This window comes from Musa acuminata, chromosome BXJ3-5, assembly GCF_036884655.1.
Source record: "Musa acuminata AAA Group cultivar baxijiao chromosome BXJ3-5, Cavendish_Baxijiao_AAA, whole genome shotgun sequence".
In the NCBI taxonomy this organism is placed as follows: Eukaryota; Viridiplantae; Streptophyta; class Magnoliopsida; order Zingiberales; family Musaceae; genus Musa; species Musa acuminata.
This window is the reverse complement of record NC_088353.1, coordinates 39772343-39795806: the sequence shown is the minus strand read 5'-3', so window position 1 is coordinate 39795806 and position 23464 is coordinate 39772343. Positions and strand designations below refer to the sequence as shown.

At 35.0% G+C, this 23464-nt stretch overlaps 1 protein-coding gene across 2 annotated transcripts in view; it reads right to left on the bottom strand.

Moving 5' to 3' along the window:
• Positions 1-23464, bottom strand: part of LOC135638802 (DNA gyrase subunit A, chloroplastic/mitochondrial-like) — a 51619-nt gene that overhangs the window by 7990 nt on the left and 20165 nt on the right. For both annotated transcript variants that reach the window (XM_065152221.1, XM_065152220.1), the window contains exons 13-19: positions 16766-16814; positions 12369-12455; positions 12199-12292; positions 5658-5728; positions 5483-5572; positions 1879-2004; positions 1614-1771 (exon numbers count right to left, since the gene is read on the bottom strand). In XM_065152221.1, coding sequence (XP_065008293.1) covers positions 1614-1771; positions 1879-2004; positions 5483-5572; positions 5658-5728; positions 12199-12292; positions 12369-12455; positions 16766-16814 — 675 coding nt within the window. The remainder of the gene's footprint in view (positions 1-1613; positions 1772-1878; positions 2005-5482; positions 5573-5657; positions 5729-12198; positions 12293-12368; positions 12456-16765; positions 16815-23464) is intronic.

Genomic DNA, 23464 nt, shown 5'->3' with positions numbered 1-23464 from the left:
TTCAAGAATAGTCGAATTTGATAATTTGTAGGTCAAAAAATAAGGAAATAATTGTAACTATATTCTGATAAATAACAATATTTGCTGGTGATCATCAAAGGATATGTACTGTCTTCTCCTTGCATGCAGTCCAGTATAGACCATACCAAAGGAACACTAAATGTTTTTCCCTTCATGATGAAAAATAGAGTGTTCCCACCACACGTGGCATGAAAATTCAATGAATAAATGATGGATGAATTTCATAAAACTCCATGTCAGAAGTAGCATTTGAAATACAAAGAGGTACTGATAGAAGGATGTCAGCCATAAAGCATTCAAGCAATCTATTTCAGATTAGGTTGCCCCCAGCCTTTTCTTCAGTTGGGTCTAAAGAGAATTCAATGAAAATCTGTGGCAATCATTTGTGAAGATGAAATCTTTTTCAAGAAAAGATTCTTAAAAGGTTGAATAGTCTACCACAGTAATTTCTTCAATGCAAAAGCACTAATGATGCAAACTTCATCAAAATATGAAAACAAGGAGGAGAAGCAAATAGAGAAGAAAATAGGAATATAACATGGGAGGACAGCAGGAAAGAGAAAGAAAATTTTAAAATTAGAATAGGGAAAACTTTCCAAAATGTTGCAAAAGTCCCCTCTAGATGAAATTGTGGACGAATCCCAAATGCTTTAACCCATGAGAGCATGCGAAAAAGAACCCAGATTGTGTCCCTGAAATTGCCTTTCAGCAAGTTTCTTTCCTTCCATATTATTTAACAAAAGAGGGCAGCCCATCACTAAATTTTCTCAATTCGGAGGAAAGAAAGAACTTACCACTAAAACTCAAGATAGCAGGAAGAGATTCAGGTTGAGATCCACGAAAGTCTAAGACAAAAACTTAAAGGCAAACAGGATAGATCCCAATCTCATCAAGATAAGAAGCATGTGACAGAAAGAGTTTGATAAATGCATTCATGATAAGAAGCACCAACAGGATAGACCCCAATCCCATATGGAATCCAATCTTTCCTCGGAGAAATCTTCACTTAATGAATCATATTTAGTGTAAAAAGTGATATGAAGCATTTTGTCTCAAGTGTACTAATGCCACTCAACGTTCTTTCAAATAAGAACATTGTCATCAGCCAGAATAAGATACTTGAAAACAAAATAGTGCCATGAATAAAAAAAGAATTCCAGAACTGAATAATGTGACATTCACATTAGTGCACGCTCCCACCCTTTTGATCTTTTCTCACTTTTTCTTTGCCTCTCCCTTCCTCTATGTTCTCTAATGAGTCACCAAAGGTCCACTACCACCTTAAGACAAGGTTGCATTCACCAAGCTACTTTCCCTCCCCCCCAAAGTTGAGCAAAATCAAGAAAAGTATGATTTGTTTTCACAAAATCAAGCAACATATTCTACCAGCCAATTAACCCAATGTATAACCAAAATTTTGAATCCTTAAATGGCATGAAGAATAAAATTGACAAGAACTACATACAGGAGTGCACCCCTTGATAAAGGGAATCTTACAAAATTGCAAACTCTTGTTATTATAGATCAAGAAAGCCAGAAAAGATAATGACATGATTATCTAACTTGTCAAAGAGCAATGCTAATATAATTACCTGAAGTAAAGAATGTGGTCATGCGTATGGCAGACAATGAACTCGGACATTGAGTCATTAACTCGCATCTTTCCAACAGATTTTCCAATAGTTCCCCGATGTTGCAAGTTAAAGGTATTTGGTTTCATCCGCTTGACATAACCTTTCTCGCTTAGTGTCTTCATATAAAATCAAAATTTGTCATTTTGACCCAGTTTCATTTTTTTTAAAATTTATGATGATATATGAGTACAAGGAACAAGAACTAATAATTTATTTCTTATACCAAAAGCATTTCCTCATTCGGAATAACATCGATTTCCTCAAGTTGACCACACCCTCCATCTTCCAACAATGTACACCTTGGGGTTCCAAATCTATTCTTTAACTCAATTGCTTCTTGCTCTATAAGCTGAAATTTGAAATTTTGAAAATAACATGAAAGTTTAGGTCCTCAAAGACATATACTTGAATACAAGAATGCTACATGTAAAGAACAATCATGATACTTGTACGGGGCAAAAATGAACTTAATACTTGGATAAAACTGCCATAAGACAATACAGACAAATAGATGGGATATCACAGAAGCACTAAACAAAGAGGACCTGCAGGTGCAGACAGCAGGATTCTTATGCACTATTTAGATAAATATGAGAGCAGATTGGAAGAAAAATAATAGTTATCTTGAGTCCATATTCAAAATCAAACAAGGGAACTATGGTGTATGGTACCTCTAAAGATGATAGAGAAGCAAATAGCCAAATGTCTCTAAAAATATCTTAATTGGCAAACCAACAAGAGAACACATAATGGACACAAGTGTTATTAATAGATTCCACTAATGATTATCATCCTAGAAATAATATTCATTTCATAGCATCACATAGCACATGGTTCATCCTAATGTGTTTATGAGTCAAGTGGGGCATCTATGAGGCTTTTGGATCTGCATGCATCTGTCTGCGTAACTTTGCATTGTGTAAGTTGTGGGTGTCATTGTCCAATACGAATGCTACTAGAAGTTGATATATCAGAACAATAACATTTACACCAATCTGCACCAGGAAAGCTTACAATAAAGAATGTGATTTATTCAACAACAACCAGTACACTACCATTTTTATTTCCAGTTTAATCCTGCACTGAAAATGTTTTGTAACCAACACCAAAGATCTAAACATATCGGCAGTGTTGTTAAAAGCCGTTCGGGTGAGGCTCGAGCGCCTCACAGTGTCCAGGCGACATTCTTCACTGAAGCCCACTTAGGTGCCTTGGGCGAACACCCATTGAATGCCACAAATCGAACTAGATTGTGAACTCAGGTTCAATTGAACAGTAACTTGGTTTGATTGAACCAACTAAGCATAGTAAACAACCCCACCCTCCCCCCCCACTGCGCCCTCGACCAAACCCTAGCCTACTCTCACCCCCGACCCACCTCTAGCTCGCCATTGCTGCCTCCACAAACAGCTCCCTCTATCGCCAACAGATAGCTCCGAAGCTCCCGTCATTGCTTTCGTGCGAAGTTCCCTCTGTCACTGCTGCTCCAATGTGTAGCTCCCTCTGCTGTCAAGGACAGGTTTGCAATTTCCTCTACCCCTGACATCGTCTACAGCTTCTGACACCCCCAATGCTGCTGTCCATAGCTTCTTTCGCCGCCGTTGTCATCGTCCAAAGCTTCCTCCACCACTGCTGCCACCATCCGAAGGTTCCTCCATCGCCGCTGCCCTCTCCTTCCCCACCTTCCACTATAGGCCAGTGACTCCTCTTCTCACTACATCTATCATAGCTAGTTTTAAGCTATTTAAATCTTATATTCGTCCCTATTTAGTGTTAATCCCTATTAAGAACTGTTAACCCTTATTTTTATTTTTATAATTATATTTATCAATAGTATTATATTTTTTATGTTATAATATTCTAAGGCATCTCGCTTTGCTTGAGCGAGCGCCTAGGTGAGAACCTAATGCCCCAAGCATTTTGGGACCTTGGCACCTAGCAATTTTAAAAACACTACATATCGATAACTTAGCAAACAGCTATGGTATAGATATATCGTGTGGTATACCAACCTTTAGCAATTGATATCATTGAATAGAAGTAATAAAAAAACGAATGGTAATGTATTTATGTCAGGTATATGTTCTAGCACCACTACTTGCTCCAAAATTACCGATCATTAACAACCAACTTCAACCTACAGTTTGAGATATGAAACCTTGACAATCACCATGTTTTTTGACATCTAGTTATTATAAAATCAATTTTGCACTACATAAACATAATTCTTTAATAATCTACCATCCTTTAAGCAACTTCAATCTACATCCTAGATCCCTTCCTGATAAATGCTGATTGTAGGATAGTCAGTAAAAGTTGAAATGACTAATTGTCTCCTATGACCAATACTATTTAACTTACAGTGATTTCTTCCATGAATTTGTATTTGCATTTTCCCAGCAGAATCAACCATACAATAGACATCTCTGGTAAGGTCCTATTATGATACCAACATATGGATCACATGATCAAACTTCAACACTAAAATTGCATCAATGCCAGTACCTTTCCACATATTCCTTCAAACAACATCTTGAAGTAACTCTATTTCTGTTTAGTTGATTTAATGATATGGTATAAAAATATTGCAACATATCTTGATCATCGATCTTCAGTGATATCATCCAATTCCTACTAAATCTAACCAAGTTCCAAACCATATTATCATCTTTTAGACATCTTTCTAATTTCTTTTGAGAACTAAATTTACTCCAGTAATAAAGGATGGACATGTGTCTAGCAACTTCAATGCACATCACTCCTAACTTGGGTTTAAACACTGTAGATCAATTTATTATACTCATTCTTTACAAGTTTGTACCAGTTTGTTCCCTGTACTATTGCAAATTGCCATAATACCATTTGCAGAACCAAAGCTATGTGAGAAACCACTGTAGAATCACATGTTTCTCACAGGAGTAAGTCATGGAGAACAATGGAACTAGCATTAAATAATGGCACTAGAATACTGGCTCGTTTCCTCCAAATACCAAAATGTTTATACAGTATTTAGGGAATCCAAGCGGGCTTCAGAAATCTTACAGGCCATAGGAATTCAACATCACCTGCAATATTCTAGGATTTAAAGGCACTTGGCAAAAAGTTCAAGTAAAATAATAATGATAAATAATCCTAAAAGAGGGTAAAAGAAAAAGTGATGGATATGTGAACTTAAGTATCCTAAAAATATTTTAGGCTTAATCATTTTGGGCCATGTTATAAAGCTCATTCCGCACAAGTTAATAGCTCAAGTTATGTTGGTTGTGATGTTACCAATGCGTCTTATAATATCATATTTTTGTACCTGCTCAACTGCATGGATTTTAAAAATATTGTCATTGCAAGAATATAACATAGTTTCACTTCCTCATTGCCACTGCACAAGGGTTACAAATATCCGCACAATTTCCACATGTTCTTAAATTCAAAGAAAAGTGTTATGAATTGGATATTCCATTCAGACCGATTTGGTTTGAAGTTAAAAATTATAGCTCCACTTTCATTGTTAGATATCTTAAATGCAAAAAACCAAACAAATATATTTCTATTTTTCTGTTCAATGACAAAAAATCTGTCCATTTACAAAAGCAATTTCTCAAAGCTAGAAATAAGAAATCTTGTGATAAGAATACATTATGTATCTTGAAACTTACCTATCTTGGAGCAAATTCTTGATGGTAGTAATAAATCATTGCTACATTTGGTTGCAATTGTTATAATTCAGATACACTTGAGAAGTCATAATAAATTTAAGTAGCTTAGTAGTGTCATTTTCTACACAGATATCAAAATTTACATTCAAGGGACATATTATAAAAGAGGATTACCTGGAACATCAGCTTCGTACTAGACAAGAGTTCATTTAGCTTAGAAATTTGTCCAGACAAGGATTCAGCTTCATCTACAAATCTTTTTCTCTACAAAATTTGTGACCAACATCATCAGCGATGAAAATGAAGCAAACTGCAAAATGTTCTTTTGACAAAGAGAAACAGGATATACCTCAAGAAAAGTAAGTTTTCTCAAGGTTATGTCCAACAAAGCTTCAGCTTGCTTTTCAGATAAACCAAACTCTTCAACAAATAGTATAATCAGATGCAATGCAGACAAAAATGAAAGAGTATAAAAATAATAAGACAATATCGATCTATCTTCTCAATTAAATAGGTAGTATGACAATTACCAAATAATTTTTTCTCTAGATGGTGAGAATTAAAAATTTTGCTAAGAAAATATAAGCTTGAATAATGAGAAAAACCAATTATATTTTTAAGCCTCAAACCACTCGACCAAAAGGTCAAACAGTCTAAAACCCAGGCAATATGCATACACATCTAACCTCGGACCAGATACTTCACAACAAGTTTTTCCTATCAGTTATCAGCACAATATAGTTGGTGTCCCCTCTATCTTCTCAATTAAATAGGTAGTATGACAATTACCAAATAACTTTTTTTTCTAGATGGTGAGAATAAAGAATTTTGTTAAGAAAATATAAACTTGCATGATGAGAAAAACCAATTAATTTTTTAAGCTTCAACCACTAGACCAAAAAGTCGATCAAGCTAAAAACCAGGCAATAAGCATCCAGGTCTAAGCTCGGACCAGATAATTCACAACAAGTTTTTTTTATCAGTTATCAGCACAATTTAGTTGGTGTCCCCTTTATGTCAGTCTAGAAAAACCAAGTTAACCTTGACATAGTATAAAATGATCAGAATTCAATTAAGGACAGCAAGACATGGCTCCACAAGCCTCATGCAAGCTAAAAATTCAATCCAAACTCTCAACACACACAATCACCTCTCCCATAAAGAGTACCTATTTACAAATCATAGTCCTCTAGCCCTCTAGCATAAACCAATTACTCATTGTACATGCATTTGCATTATAACTATGTTAAGGGCATGGCATTTAATTGACAATCCAGCTTGCTCACATTAATACATAGATAGGATCTGAAAAGAAAAAGATGGTTCCAAATATGCCTAAGTTGAACATGACAAAAAAAGCTTCATAATTGTTTTTCAGAGCAGTGCTGAACTTGTGAAAATACACACAAAAAAAAAAGAAATCTATGCTTAAAAATGGTAATGAAAAGGTGATATTTGACACAGACAAGAAAAACTAAATTGCATATGGTATTTGAAATTTGTACTACTAGTAGTGTTTATGCTAGTAATTTATTTTGAAGTTCTGCAAACAAAGGAATAATGAATTATTGGTGTTAAACTGATTGATGACAAATATAGAATGCCTAACCGCAAATATGAATCATGTAAGAGAAAAAACATCTAAGCCTTTCTGAAGTAGAACAAACCCCGAAAACTCTTCCACTTAGAACCAAAAGAGAAGATGAGATGTGACTTCTATAATCCTAAAGAGCAGCTAACAAAGGCAATCGTGCATGGGCTAGACAAATTACAAACTAGCTGTACCAATTTCTTTTAGGGAGTAAAATCAAGATTGTGCTGGGTGTCCAGTCCGGTGGACGAAAAGAAAAAATCAGAAATGAAGCAATGAATAAATTCCCAGGGAAGACTTTTGAAGATGCAAATGGAAAGGGAAAAGAATGTTTGTCCTCCATAGCTTCACTACTAGCCTTTAAAACAGACAAATGGATTAATATCATATTCATCAGCAAGTTGGAAACAAAAAAAAGGCGTAAACAAAACAGGATGGTTTTGGACCCTCTACATTCTTCAAAATTTGCAAGGCCAACATATGTAATAATAGTTTTTAAGACTCATAAATTAGAGTATTAAGATCATCTTTGTCAGTTCTATATACTCTTCAAAAGAAAAACAAAATAATTGACAACAATTTCTCATGACTATGAAAATAAAGACAACAAAAAGTGAAATTTACACTATATTACTAGAATCCAATAGCTAAGATAACTATAATTCTGTTAGGATCCCTTTTATTTTTTGAGCTTTGAAAAATATTTTATTGAGTTTGTCTAGTCCAGTAATAGTCGGATAGAAGCTTATTTGAGATTTATTTATTTATTAAGAGTTCAAGTCCTGATGGACTCAGGGGTGGAACTCTATAAATATGGATGTATCTATTTCCTTTCATCATCTATGAAATGTTATTCCAATCTTTTGGCAAATCCTAGGAGGTCGATCCCCTCGAAGTGATCATCCTCATTTCTCTCTTTTCTTCTATGATAAAACCGTAAGATCTTATCATTTGGTATCAGAGCAATGATCCTTGACGTTCCCGCTGTAAATTCTCACATCACTTCGCACCCACAGCCATCATCATCTCTAAAAAAAAAAAAAAAAAAAAAGAAGAGTCGATAACCACCCCATCTCGCTCGAGCAAGAAAGGGCCACCACCACCGTTTCCTAGCCTCGGCGACCCCTCGTTGGTCCTTACCCCTCCAACCGAGCGATCGCCACTAGCATTCCCACCAAGCCGAGCGATCATTTCCGTTGCAATTCCTCATTCCACGCAACCGCCTTCAATCACGCCTCTTCCGACCTTCCACTGCAGTCGCACTCAGCCTCACCTCAACCCATCTCCAGCTGCGACCCTCGGTGTTCCTTCCCAACCGAGCGATTGTCTCTTTCCTAGCCTCGATGACCCCTCGCTGGTCCTCGTCCCTCCAACCAAGCGATCGCCGCCAACGTTCCCTCCCAGTCGAGCGATCATTTCTTTCCCTCTAGCAAAGCGATCATCGTTGCATCCCAGCCCTCGACGACACTGCTCCCAACCTCGACAGCAACATTTCCTCCTCGCAGCAATAGAAACAAGGCAACTACCCATGCTAACGCCACCCAACCGCGATCCTTGGTGTTTCTACAGCAACTACCCACGCCACCATCATTGCCTCCCAACCGAGAGCATCCTTAGTGCGATAGCAACAAGCCCTCATGCTGCTCTCGACATTTTGAAACATCCTCGACACCCTTGCAGCGATCCCTCGCGTCCTCACAACGACCGCAGCAAACCCTCACGCTGCTCTCGACAATTGCTTCCTCATCGGCATCCTCGCAACAACCCTTCATTCTCACAATGTTGCCATCGACCGACATCACAGTAACAGCAACATCGAATAGGGCAATGCTGATGCCATTGACCCGACACCAAAAACAAGAGTTGAGGATTACAAATTTACAGTCCTACACAATGGCTATCGATAACTCAACGAAAACCCAATTAGAAACCTTGGAAACTAGAATTGAGAACCGACTACAAGTAACCCATGATGATTTTAAAAAATGTCCATTGGAGAGCTTCAGCAAGTTTCAACAAGAGAAAAGTTCAAGTCTTACATTGAACCGATCTGAAGACAGAAAAAAGAAACCAAGAACAGGACACAAGCTGCCTATGCATGAAGGTGGAATTCCCAAAATAGAAAGATGGAGATCCGACCAATTAGATCTCTAGGACAAAAAAAAAATTTCGTTTTCACGTAACTCCAAAAGAATCCAATGTCAAAATTACTTCAATCCAACTAGATGGTGATGCAATACAATGGAATGATTGGTACGAAACTTGTCATAGAATCCCCTTATGGAAGCAATTCAAGAGAAGCTTCTCGTTCGCTTTGGACCATCTGAATACGAAAATATTGATGAGCACCTTGCTAAAATTCGTTAGATCTCTACGGTGCTAGAATATCATAACATATTTGAACGACTGTCAAATCAAACCAGAGATTAGTCCGAACAGTAACTGGTGGGAACATTTATCGAAGGACTTAATCCGGATATACGGTGTAAAGTCAAAGCTCGCTAACCACGCACTATGACAGTAGCAATCTCATTTGTACATTTGCACGAGAAAAAAATCAACAAGGAGGATCATCGAAATAGAAATGACAACAAACAAATGATTAGCAAGCCATCAGCCTCATATATTCCCAGTCGAAACCCTAACATCCAAAGACTAACCCCAGAAGAACTCAAGAAAAAATCAACGAATAGTTTGTGCTGGCACTATGATGAAAAGTGGAGTAAGGAACACCGATGTAAACAAGGACAACTTCTAATAATTGAACCAATTGGGGAGGAATCGAAAATTAACGATGTGGACTCTAATTACGAAAGTATAGATTCTGATGAAGATGTTAGACATATCATACATATAGTCATGCATTAGCCGACTACTCTAACCCGTAAATTATGAAAATTGAAGGAACTTTTGAACAACAACCTGTTACAATTTTGTTTGATATTGATAGCACTAATAATTTTATGAATAGTAAGATTGCTGACCAATTGGCCTACCACATTGAAGGCTATAACAAATTCAAAGTAAAGGTCGCCGATGGACGAATTTTAACTTATTATAGTAAGTGTTTGAAGAGAAAATTGATTATACAAGACCAAGAGTTGCTTGTGGATTTCTTTTTGCTACCTTGAAAAACTTTGAAATGGTAATTGGAATTGAATGACTATCAACCCTAGATGATGTTTTTTGAAATTTTTCTAAAATAATCGTGAAGTTTTTATTAATGGAAAGCAAGTAATCTTAGAGGGAAGACGTGGAAGGTCACAACTGCCACTAGCCATCGGATAGAGAGGGTTCTTCAGAAGACTACAATGACTACTACACTGGAAGGCCAACCTATTACTTACACTATCAAGAAGTAGACACCCTTCTTACTTGATCAACTGATTGTGATGCATTGCAGATATTCTATGACTAAAGTGCTAAAAGAGAAGCTCCTAGAGTTTGATGCTGCTCAGCTTTCAGGACAAAGCTGATTTGAAGGGGGAGGAATTGTTAGGATCTCTTTTATTTTCTGAGCTTTGAATAATATTTTATTGAGTTTGTCTAGTCCAGTAAGAGTCGAATAGAGGCTTATTTAATATTTATTTATTTATTAAGAGTTCAAGTCCTGATGAACTCAAGGGTGGAACGTTATGATTATGGATATACATGTTTCTTTTCATCATCTATGAAATATTATTCCAATCTTTTGACAAACCCTAGAAGGTCGATCCCCTCAAAGTGATCATCCTCTTCTCTTATTTTCTATGATAAAACCCTAGAGTCTTATCAAATTCTGAATTCCAATAAACCACAACATATGGAAGTTTCAAATGTAAAAAAACTTCGTACAAAATCTAGAATTAAACAATGATAAAACAAAATGAAGAAATTAACTAAATCAACAATGTCTAAAATCGTATATGGAAGATAAAATCATGGAAGACTTTAGCATAGTTACATCATAATCTCAATGGCAAAAAAACCTGAATCACATGGTGTGGCAGGCTCTCTAATACCTTTATCCTAAAAGACAATCTATAACCTACATGCTTGGATGGACATGGTTCAAGATAAGGATCGCTCTTATAGTTACCGAACCCTTATCAATGACTTTGGTCAAAACAATACATACCTAGTCGATGCACCAACACACAATATACCCCTAGGTAAGATGTTTTGAAGAGGAAGAAGATAAACGAAAGGGGCGGCGGAGGAAGAGGAGAAACAATAGGTGAAGGAAGAGTAAGATGCAAAAGGAAGAAGAGGAAGGAAAAGAAAGAAAGAAGAAGAGGAATAAGGAAGAGGACGAAACGAACTAATGAATTACACATGACAAACTACAGGCATCACATAACAAGAGGGCTCCGTTTACATTCAGGCAAAGAGGGATCGCACAAAAAGATTAATTAAATGAGTTAGAACAAGTTCATGACCGGCATGTACTTCCCATTCAGTATTGATCCAAGCAAAATGGCATGTACTCCTATTAGTTTATACAAGGTCTGCAATTTCGTACCATATCGAAGTTTCGACGTTCGCTCGGTACGGTACGAAACTGTATACCGAGCGGTATACCGCTCGATATATATATATATATAATTTATTTAAAAGGCGATGTCGCCTTTTCCTTCCCCACACAAGACGACGTTGCCTCATTTATATAAATATATAAATATATATAATCCGAAAAATCGCCGAACGTCACCTTTTTCTAATATAATATAATATATATATATATATAATTTTTCGTTTGGCCCAGTAGCGGGCAATCCGCGTACCGGTATGCAGTGTGACCGGTACATACCGCCCGTACCGAGCGGTATCATTCGATATTGCCTACCTTGGGTTTATAACTATTAGCACAACTACACGCAAAATAATTCAAAAATCCCTACCATCAAAGTCAAGATGTTCCATAGTACTCAGTCATCCAAGAGCCATCTAGAACCAATAATCAGGCATCAGTGACAGATACTCCACCATCAAGGCTTTACAAGCATGTACACCAAGCCCGTGGATAACCCTACTAGAAGTAGGTTATAGGCCCACAAACCAATACATGGCACTCACAACTATGAATGATGAACATATAAATCATATTTCAAGAGCACATACAAGCAAACTCTCCAAGGGTAAAGAATTCCCTTTTTCATAAAATGGTTATAAGAAATAATAAATAATTCAAAGCAAGAAAAGACAAAAAATTGAAAAAAGGCAAAGTGAAACTCTCAACAACCAAGATCAGGTAGAGACTAGAGAGATCATTTTACAAGCATAGATGAATGCAAGACAATTTAGATGAAGAAACTCATACCTTTTCCTAAAGCAGCTGTGGCCACTTTGTTACCAGATGTTTCCCTAATTATATTGATAATAGCATCCAAGTTATCAAGACCTACAATGATGCCCTGAGGACAAAAAAAGCAATTTATACAACTTAAAATCATTGACATAGTAACCATTTTAGTTAGTTCAAAACCACACCTCTACAATATGTTGGCGCTCTAGAGCTTGAGAAAGCTTAAATCTTGCACGTCTTTGAATGACAGAACACCTAAAATCAAGAAACACCTGAAGCAAAATGAAAAGTTATTTTTATCTGAACTCTTGGACTTGTTTAGCAGAAATCATGGGATAGCACCTACTTAAAAGAAATCAAAATTAGTGTTTTACATGTTTTTGAAATATCAACTAGAAACACATGATACGCATGATATGCATGATTATGATAAGTTGAATCTTCACTAACAGGTTTATATTATCACATCTAGCTGAAGAGCAGTTCTGAAAAATGTTTTAAACAATATGATTGACATGATTAAAAGCTTAAGATGATTATCTCTAAAGATGCACAAGCTTCTTACAGAATATGCCCCTTCTAGTAACAAGACATTCAGACATTGGATCTTGTCCATAACTTTTTGATGTTCAAACAAAGCTTACAAGAAGAAAAAAATTAAACATAGAGATCAACAAAACAAACGAGCAGAATGTAGCCAGAAGTTGAGCATGGATGATAAGAAGCAACAGAAACCTAGTCTCATTGGTACTGAAGAAATTCTGAAAAAGCAAAATGCACCCAGTGACATGGAAAACCATATCTATATTTGATCATCCTACATGCAGACCTTATCAAGAAATATCATCATATCTATTCTTCGTATTATAATGGCACAGTGAATGTTCCTAACAAATTCAGAGCAACCTATGTCATTGTTCCCAACCTCAAGAATAGACAAAACAGAAACGCCAAAGGACAAGAAGACCTGGTACATTTCTGCCTAATCCAATATGTTTCCACTTTAATATGTTAGGCATCTGTATAAGCATCTCAATATTAGTCAAATTGTGAGAATAGCAATGCAAAATTACCAAGTCAACAAAAAGTTCCCAGAAAATGAGTCCCATGACAAGGGTTGGCTTCAATACATAATATTGTTTTAATCCAGCTGCAATACATTTCAAACCACATGTCTAGTGAGGACAATATTAGAAGAAACATGAAGTCACTACCTACCTCAATTACAGAACTAACAGTCAAATCAACACTTTGTTGGAAATCTCCTATCCTCTCTTGTTTTCCACCACTCTTGCTCCTTGTTTTCCACTCTCACTGAACCCCCCTCTTGCCAAACACCTACCACATCTCTCACTAGACTCAATGCCTTCATCACATCCCACCTCCCTAGCAGTCCTAGAGCAGCCAATTCCATCCATATTATGATGTTACCAAACTGGCTAAGACTAACTACATTTCAACAAATCTCAATTGAATCAACTATATATCGTATCATGATTGGTGAATTTGGTAACCTTTGGCTTCTATCTGGCCTGTTAGGTCATTTGATCAATGTGGATCATAAAAGTTCATAACACCACCACCTAGAACTGAACCTAAACTATTTGCATCACTAGCAAAGCATCCCACAAGAAGTCAACAAGAAAGGAGTGCAATAGCTACCACTTACTACACACATTATTTGGCATGATTGTTTTACAATTGAAGAATAAATATACAATTCATCAAACCAACAAGATGGTATATCAAAATTAAACAAAGGATGAAACTAATTATGCATTTCTTTATATGAAATAAATCAAACAAACTTTTGTAATCATCAGTATCATACACCCACAGCAAATACAAGAAGGAAGAAGAGCAAACACCCATCCAAGCAAACAGTAATAGATACACAGAGCAGAGTATAATTAGCAAAAAGTGAATGAAACAAGGACAACAAAATAACTCGGGTCATTCCATACAAGCTAATCTACAATAACACAAAATTACCCTTACAGTGCATGACATTTCATATTCGTGAAAAGAATCCAAAGACAAGCTGTTTTTGTCTAACATCACCAACAATAAGAACTAAAAACAAAGGATCACCAGCAGTAAGGTTGAAGACAATGAAATGTCGGGACACTCAATACACCGGTTGAATTTTCACTCAAGACAAACGAGATGGGGATAAAACCTTAATCAAGGTAAGGCACATGCAATGCAACATCAAGATGCTGTCAAAACAAATCCATAAGGATTTAGGTCAAAAATGCAAGTATTTGAATTGAATCCGTGTGAATTTAGCCTAAATCCATATGGATCAAGACCCGATAAATGAATCTAGTCTAATCCACACAGATGAAGTATAGATCTAGCCAAATGATAGCCAGATTCATTTGGATCTAAGTCAAATCCAAACAAATGAAGACCGCATATGTGCAGATCTAGATTAGATGTATGAACGGCTCCAATTAATTTAATTTCACGTATTTGCATAAATCCAACTTTAAATGATGTCCAAAACTATGATCTTAAGAATTATATTAAGCACAAAGCTATAGACAAGTAAAGGAAACCAAAATGAGCTACCTTTAATTTTGAATCTACATTTCTTTATAGAAACCCCTCCTTTCTTGAGTTTGATCCTTGATTTGTTAAAATTTCAGAACAATTAAGAAATTAAGGGAGTGGAAGAGGATGAGTGGAAGCGAGGGGAGATTTGGTTGGAGGCTTTTAAATTTGAGTGCGATGGACCAAAAATCCGAGGTGCTTGCATGCACTAGTGGGAAGAGGGAAAGAAAGCTCAAAGTTGGAGAGATATATCGTCCGCAATTGTAGTGCATCATTGTCGAAGGAAGTCGTTTGGTGGAGGTGACATTCATGAGAAGGAGGTTGTCACGTGAGAGGCCCAATTAGGGTTCTCTAGAGGCATTAGGTAATAATATCATATTAAGTTAATTGATTGAACCAAACCACCTGGCTAAATCTGGGTTGGGGAAGAAATTTGATCCATTGACGAAGTCAAACCATTTGACTTGATCTAGCTTAGACGCAACACCACTCAATGTTCTTGGGACAATCCACGTAGGCGATTGGGACTAGATGCTGGCCTAAGCAATGACCAGTTAAATTCTCTCACCCGATGAATTTGCCTCGCCTTCCTCAAGTGCCTAGGCAAGGGCACAAGCACCCCATGAGAACATTAATATATAGATATATTACGATATTTGAATTTATTAATCAACAAGAAAGGCATAAAGGGCAAATTGATGAAAAAATTGTTATCAAACCAAAAAAGTTTAGGTCAAGAAAGATATCAAATGTGTTACGTGACCATTATGTGTTCAATGAACTAAAAAGAAAATTTATTTGATAATTTCATAGTCAATGAGGCATTACATATCAAAATATTGATTAATTAGGAAAAAGCAAATCAAAGAAGCGTAGGTAAAATTAAAGTGTCAAGATGAACATGTGATATTAGTGAAAAAGAAAAAAAAAAGGAGAGATTAAAGAAACCTAGAATAGTTTCCAATTTTAAGGAATAACAAAAATAAAATAAAATATTTCAAACAACAAAGATGTGAATATACAAACATGTTTATGTATGTGTGTGTGTGTATATATATATATATAATAGGTGCTCATCAAGACAAATGAGTCAAAACCGATCAATATATTTCAAATTAACCACTTCTATGTTGTTGCAAGCAAGGGTCGTCATCCTATGCTGATCAATAGCATCAATCCATGGGCAGACTGGTACATGCCAATCAATATCAAACAGTATGTCAATACCATTTTTCAAAAAAAGACTGAAAATGTCCAAAAATTCATGAAAAATCATTTTTTAGGTTTTTCTAATCCCATTTAGTGGTAATTTTATCGTATTTAACTAAGAATGAAATGTATACGAGGCATAAATAAATGCATAAGGTTGTGATTAACCCTAAATACCCCCTAAATGTAAGACAATAGACTTATTTAGGACTATCACGAGAATTACCTTGTGATAGATTTGGGTTAGCCTAAACATATTTTTCTTGATAGATTTGGGGCTAGATCATTGCGAGTGAAGGTTTAATCCTTAAGGATCTAGGCTAGATCCCCAAGGAATAAATCACAAAACAAAGGATTGAACCTCGTGGATCAAGCTTGCAATGGTTATTGGTCTAATTTAATAAGTGATTATGCAAGTGACAAAACTGCATAATCAATACAAGTTCTCAAAAAGAGTTAGCAAAAAACAACGATTGTTTTCCTATTTCCAGTATATGATTCCACAGAAAAAGCTGAATGTGATAATTATATACTAATCTAATTGAGCCATCTAAACAAACAGCTGATAACAATAATCACCAGTATCTAAAACCTCAAATGCAATAATTAAAGAAATTATAAGAAAACAAGTCAGTAGCTAATGGCAAGCACCCATGATGAGAATATGGTCCCTACATTATAAAGAAGCCAATCTACAATAAATATGTTGCTTCAAGCAACTAATCTAAAATTGTCAATTTGCAAACAATTAGTCAATGCATTATTGAAAGTATTGAAAGTGGCAAGAAGATTTAAATTCACTAGCAAACGTTGAGACCTGAAGCAGTTCCTTTAAACCCATTAGCTTTGGCTGCCCATCGAGAATGCTAAAAAAAGCATAAACCAAAGTAAGAACTCATACATAGAACTGCATATTTACATGCAATCAAAATAAAAGAGAAAAGTCACAAGGTGCCAAATTCAAGTGAAAATGGAACAAAAATAAATTACGCAACGGCATATAAATTCAACTAGATGGATAATAACATGCCATGGAGCCAACAGCTGCATATACAAAGGCCAAAAGCCCAAGATAGGGTTCAACATAAGTAAACATTCGTACAAGGAAGCCCTTCTTGTCTTTCCAAACCATAGCCATTTTCCTCGCTTCTCTTGAGCTTTTCTTAAATTTTTTCTTTAAATAAGTCACATTTGCTTCCAATTTTTCAAGTAACTTGAATTTGGCGCTTCCTCTTGGCACCATGCAAATTTCATAGGAAGTAACATGATTTCTCCCAATCAAGGAAATTTTAAATCTCACTTCATCATAATTAGCTAGCTTCTATGCTTTACAATGAGTTTTTGCTTAAATTAAAGCTGAAAATTTTTGCTTGAAAGCTTTAATTGTTCTTCAATAAGTAATTTTTTGTGTATTTCGAATACTTCTACTTCAATTTGAGCTAGAGCTACTACAATTTGGCATGGATTCATGAAGACCCTACAAAGATCTACGTCAATCATTTTGGTGAAAGAGAGACCCCATTGTCATCCCACATTCCGAAATGATAGTGACCACTCTAATTCCATCATTGGAAGAAGAGATTGGTAGAAAGTTCCATACATTCAAAACTCTTAAGAATGATATCACTCAATTTGCTACCAACATCATATCCCTGAAGTCCAATTAAAGAATGACCTATGATTATGATCACATCAACTACGTAGGATAGCTTTTGTTCTGATTGCTCATTGGACAAAAGATAGCCAAGAAGCATGTATCGTCCTCTAGATTCCAGGATGGAATATGTGATTTCATTATCACCATAGAGCTACAAGACATGTTTTAAAAGATCATGTTCTAAAGATTGACAAAATTATACAAATGAGAAAATTTAAAAAGATATAAAGAATCTAAAACAAAGCTAAAAAAGTGATTAGTATGGCAAGATATAAAAGTTATGATAATTTCTATAATAAACTAAGTACTAAATATGGTGAAAAAGATATATATATCAAATTGCTAAGGATAGGGAAATAAAGTGTAAGGATCTAGGCAAAATTAGATACAATAAAGACGAAGATCAAAGAATACTTGTTAATGATAATGAGATTAAGGAGGATGAAAAAATTATTTGTATAAATTATTTAATAAATATTCCACACAGGACTTAGATTCAATGATAAATAATAATGATAGATTTAATAATCATATATCTATTTGCAAAATTAGAGCTATTGAAATAAAAGACACATTAAAAAGAAAAAAATAAGAGTGTGGGACCTGATGGTATCCCTATTGACGTTTAGAAAAGTTTAAGGGGCAAGGAAGTAACTTATAAAAATAAGGATGTCATACAAAATTATTCAAATCATATAAAAATTAAAATCATGAGCCATACTACGAAACTTTTGGAAAGAGTTACATAAATAGGATAAAGCTTGAAAGAAATATCTATAAGAATCAACTTAGTTTTATATCCAGTGGATCAACTATAGAAGTTATTTATTTATTAAGACAATTAATGAAAAAGTATAAGGAGAAAAAAAAGATTTATATATATTTTTTATTGACTTGGAGAAAACTTAAGATAGAGTTCCTAGAGATTTATTATGGTGTGTTTTAGAAAAGAAAGGTATATCCACTAATTATATTGATGTTATTAAAAAAAATATATGATGATGTAACTACTTGTATTAGAACTATAGGGACTGTCTAGTGAGTTTCTCATTAGCACAGGATTACACCAAGGAGCTGAATTATATCACTACCTTTTCATATTGATAATGGATGAACTTACTAGTCACTTACATAATAAACCTCCTTGTGTATGCTATTAGTTGATGATGTGATCCTAGTGATGAGAGCCTATTAGTTGATGGACGTAAACTTGAAAAACTAAAGATTTTAAATTAACTAGGACTAATACTGAATATATAAAATATAATTTTAGTGATTCTAAAAATAGACAAGAGAATATAATTAAATTGAATAGACAAAAAATCCCTTTAAGTAAAAGCATTAGGTATTTTAGATCAATTATTCAACAAGATGAAGAAATTTATGAAGATATTATTCATAATAAAATGATTAAAAATACAAGAGGCGTAAGAATCTTGTGTGATCATCAGATAATTTTGAGAATAAAAGAAAATTTTAATAAGATAGTTGTGAGACTAGCAATGCTTGATGCATCAAGTATTGGACAATCAAGAAAAAACATATGCAAAAAATTAGTGTTGCCGAGATGAAAATATTAAGATGGATGTGTAAAATTATTAGAAAAGATAAGAAAAGAAATACTTTTATTCGTGGACAACAAAATATCACTTCGATAAAGCAAAAGATGAGAGAAAATCGCTTAAGATGATATAGGCATATGTTGAGGAGACCTCTAGATGCAGTAGACAAAAGAGATGAAATAATCAATGTTAATGATACGAGAAGAGATAAAGGAAAACGTAAAAAGATTTTAATAGAAATTACAAATAAAGATTTATGTACTCTGAACTTGACTAAGCATATCGTCTTTTACAAATCTCAATGGCGACAAAAGATCCATGTAATCAATCATAAATAATTGGGACTTACTGTTTTGTTGTTATTATTGTTATTGTTATAGTCTCATTCTTGTGTCCAATTGATATGGAAAAGAAATAATGGATGGATTACATATATTACATGATACAAACTAACAAAGCCGAGATTGAAAAGGTAGTCTCCCACCTTGAAAAATCTATGCCCTATTTCCGTAAAATTGAATGGAAATGGGATAACAAAACATTTAGGGTCTTATATCAAGTAACAAAAATTAAAATTTTCATTGTTTATAAACTTTTTATAATTATAATATATACATTTTGATAATGATTAATCAATATGTTGACTTGATGTAGGTTACTACCTAAATTCTATGCTAAAATAGGTACACCTTCACCTATGATAATAACCTCTTATTGGCTCCTTTAATGTTGTTATTAGATTACACCAAGACATTTCATGTGTAATTGATGCAATCATTAACGAACAATGAGTGCCTTATTTTTTTATATAGTCTAACACATGAAGCCATGAACACTTATTAATCAATATCACTTTCAGGATGTTGATTTCGAGATGATTGTGGCACATATAACAAGAACATTGTCATTAAATGTCAATATAAAAGAGATATTGATAAAACATTTCACAAAATAGAATTCTTATTTTCTTCAACTAAATGATGCCTATAATCTAATTGATTTTTTAATTACAACATTACAATTAAGTGCTAGCTACAATAGTTGGGAGGATTTACACCTCACTTGAGAAAAAGAGCAGTACAAGTCATATTGTAGACCATGTTATCCAATGACTACAAGTGCAATTGATCCACCTGATTATAGATACACCAAATTTGGCAAATATCATATTCATTATTGGATAAGCTGGTACAAATTCATTTATAATGTGTCTAAGGCTACACTGCCTAAAGTTGAACATGCAAACGGAGGAGCTCAAATCATATGCAAATCAAAAGTTTTATAATGATGACTCAAGTCCGATAATAGATTAGATATGTGTAGTAAGTAGACAAGATGGGCCACTACTAGATGAGGCAATAGGATCTAGCATATCCATTTTGATTTTAGAATAAGTAGTGTACAAATAGGTAGATGCTAGCATAAGTAATAGGACCCATTGTTTGAATGTAATTGGTTTACAAGTAATTGACCATCCATGGGTCACACGATACACATTTTTCTTGGCTATAAAAAAGAGAGATGTCATTCATCACAACCAAAGATCAACTGATTGTGATCAATGAGCAGGAAGTCGATTTAGATGACAAGACTTCTCCATCAAATTCTGATTCTCATTAGGTCTGCGGTGTTTGCATTAAGGTAGATAAGCGAAAATCTACTGATGATGGTGGCTGATGCCAAGCAAACGACATGTGGATCATCAAAAAAGGAATTATATTTTACTCATGTTGCCTAGTAGACAATCGTGCTGCACTTGGATTCACTTGATTGGCTCATTAAAAAAAAATGACGAAGTGAAGGCTAAAATAAATTTGGAAAGATAAGGAGTTCAAAAGTTCCTCATCATCACACCTTACAGAAGTTTCAATGGCAATAGTGTAATAAAAATAGTTGGCCCCTACTCGTAATCTTGATCAGGCGCCAATATCGACAATATCGATCAACTATACCCTCATGTTTCTGGTAAGGATCCACGTATTGGCACTCAATGCTAGTTGATAATATCCAAACCAGAGAAAAAGAGGAAGAAAAGAGGGAAGAAAATGAATATTAGTGGAAAAGGCAGAGGTCACAAGCGATAAAAGGAGAAACAAGAGCCAAAGAAGACAACAAGAAAACGACTAGTAGTGAAGGCAAAGGCCACAAGCGATAAAGGAGAAACAAGAACCAAAGAAGACAGAGGATAATGAAGCGAAGGAATAGGTGGAGTTAGAGGTGTATAATACAAGGAGAAAACAAATACTAGTGGAGAAGGCAGAAGCCACAAGCGATAAAGGAGAAACAATAGCCAAAGAAGATAGAGGATAAAGAGGCAAAGGAATAGGTGGAGTTAGAGGCATATAAGGCAAGTAGGAAGAGAACGAGGCACCCCAATAGAAGGTGAATACAACAGGGCAACCTTATGAGTTATGAGGAGGCAACAGTATCATGTATGCCAGCATGTATCATGGTGACATTTTGTTAGGGAGAAACAAAGGAGAATGGAGGAGGAAAAAGAAGAAAGAAGAACGGCAAGGAAGATGGAGTATAAGGGAGGAGAAAAAGGTTCTGACCCAAAAATGATAAGTGGCTAGCTTGCAACCCGAGCTGACTCCTGACCATGATGTGTGAAACATGGATGGCATTGCATTACTTATCATTCCGAGAAATAGGCTTACTAGTCACCTGATATGCCTTATGTGACAATTATATCAAGTGGTAATCCTGATATTAACCAATACTAAATGAAAATTGATGGTTCATGTATCAGTTCATGGTCCAACAAGTAAATACAAGCTTATATTGATTGGTGTATCTAACTTTTAATGCCTTAGAGCAATTGTACTTGCCATAGCAAAACAAATCACAACCAGAATTGTAATTAATGAAGAAAGAAGGAAGAGGAGGAAGAAGGAAGAAGCAATGGAAAGGAAGAAAGAAGAAAAGATGTACGAGTGTACCTAGGAAGAAGGAATCGTGACGACAACAATGTTGGTTGGCAGTTGAACGCAAGAAGAGGAGTCACAATCAATTTATATTTTAGGTTTTTCTTTCTTTTTATTAATGCTTAGTTAGACAGCCCACCACTATTTTAGGTTGTTTTATTGTTTTTTAGTTGGACCAAGCCACCTGAAATGAAGGTGGTTCACATACCAATCTATGTTCGGACCAATATGTATAGCTCGTTTTGTATCAATTTGAGCAGTATAACAATCCAATTATAATATTGTGACGATCAATCTAAGGACCGACATCAATATCATACCTTACAAAAACTTCATATTCTTTGTGATGGGAAATAATTCTGTATAATAAGCATTTATCTATTCCAATAGGAAAGGTGTAATTGTTTTTAGCATACATAACAATCTAATTTTTGACATATTTTTAAAATTTTACACCATGGACCATCATTTCACTCGGACCAATACAAAACAAGCAATACGTACCAATCTAATCATGACCATATAAAACACTATAACCCATTAAAAATAATTAATTAAGACTTCTAGGATAGTGTTTGCAAGCCCTCTTTGCCTAAACATGAGCCCTCCGTCTATCGCTCATCATTGCTTGCCACCTGTTGCTCGTCATGTGTCGTGCGCTATCGATGGGCATGCTTCCTCCTCTTCCTCTTCCTCTTCTTCCTTCCTCTAAATGTTGTTCCTCCATTGTCTACTCTTCTACCTCTTCCTCCTTCCACTTTTTCCACCACCTCTTCTTCCTTCCTCCTTCATCCCCTTTGAGTCACCAATACATATCAATGTATATGTCGATACATCTATACCAACCAGTACATACCGATCTCACCAAGCTACCCATACACTTCCGATACTAGAAAAGACATTGCTTGTTTTACATACTCATCTATGCTTGTTTTTATTATAAAATCATATTTTTGGCTAATATTTATCTTTTTGAAACCAACCCGCCTTTGTTCCCCCTCAACAAGAAAATACCAAAAGTATGGCCAAATCTAATACCAATTTCGCTTATGAACCTTGGTTTTATTTTTTTTTTACATTCACACGTTATTAATTGTATATGCTATGGAATCATATGTATACTGTTTTAGTTAATTATATTTGTATGTGCTAGTCATTAATTTTTTTGAAACTTATGTATGTAGTTGTTATCAAAGGTCACGTATTATTGTATTGTTCTAAATGTGAAAATTCAGAAGCTAGATTATAAAAAATTTCAAGGCATATTCTGATGATGCCCTCGCTATTATATAAGTCTGACTAAAGTAGTTCAGTTTTAGTAGAAGTTGTTAGACTTTGATATTGTACTAGGCTATTAGATTATTAGTAAG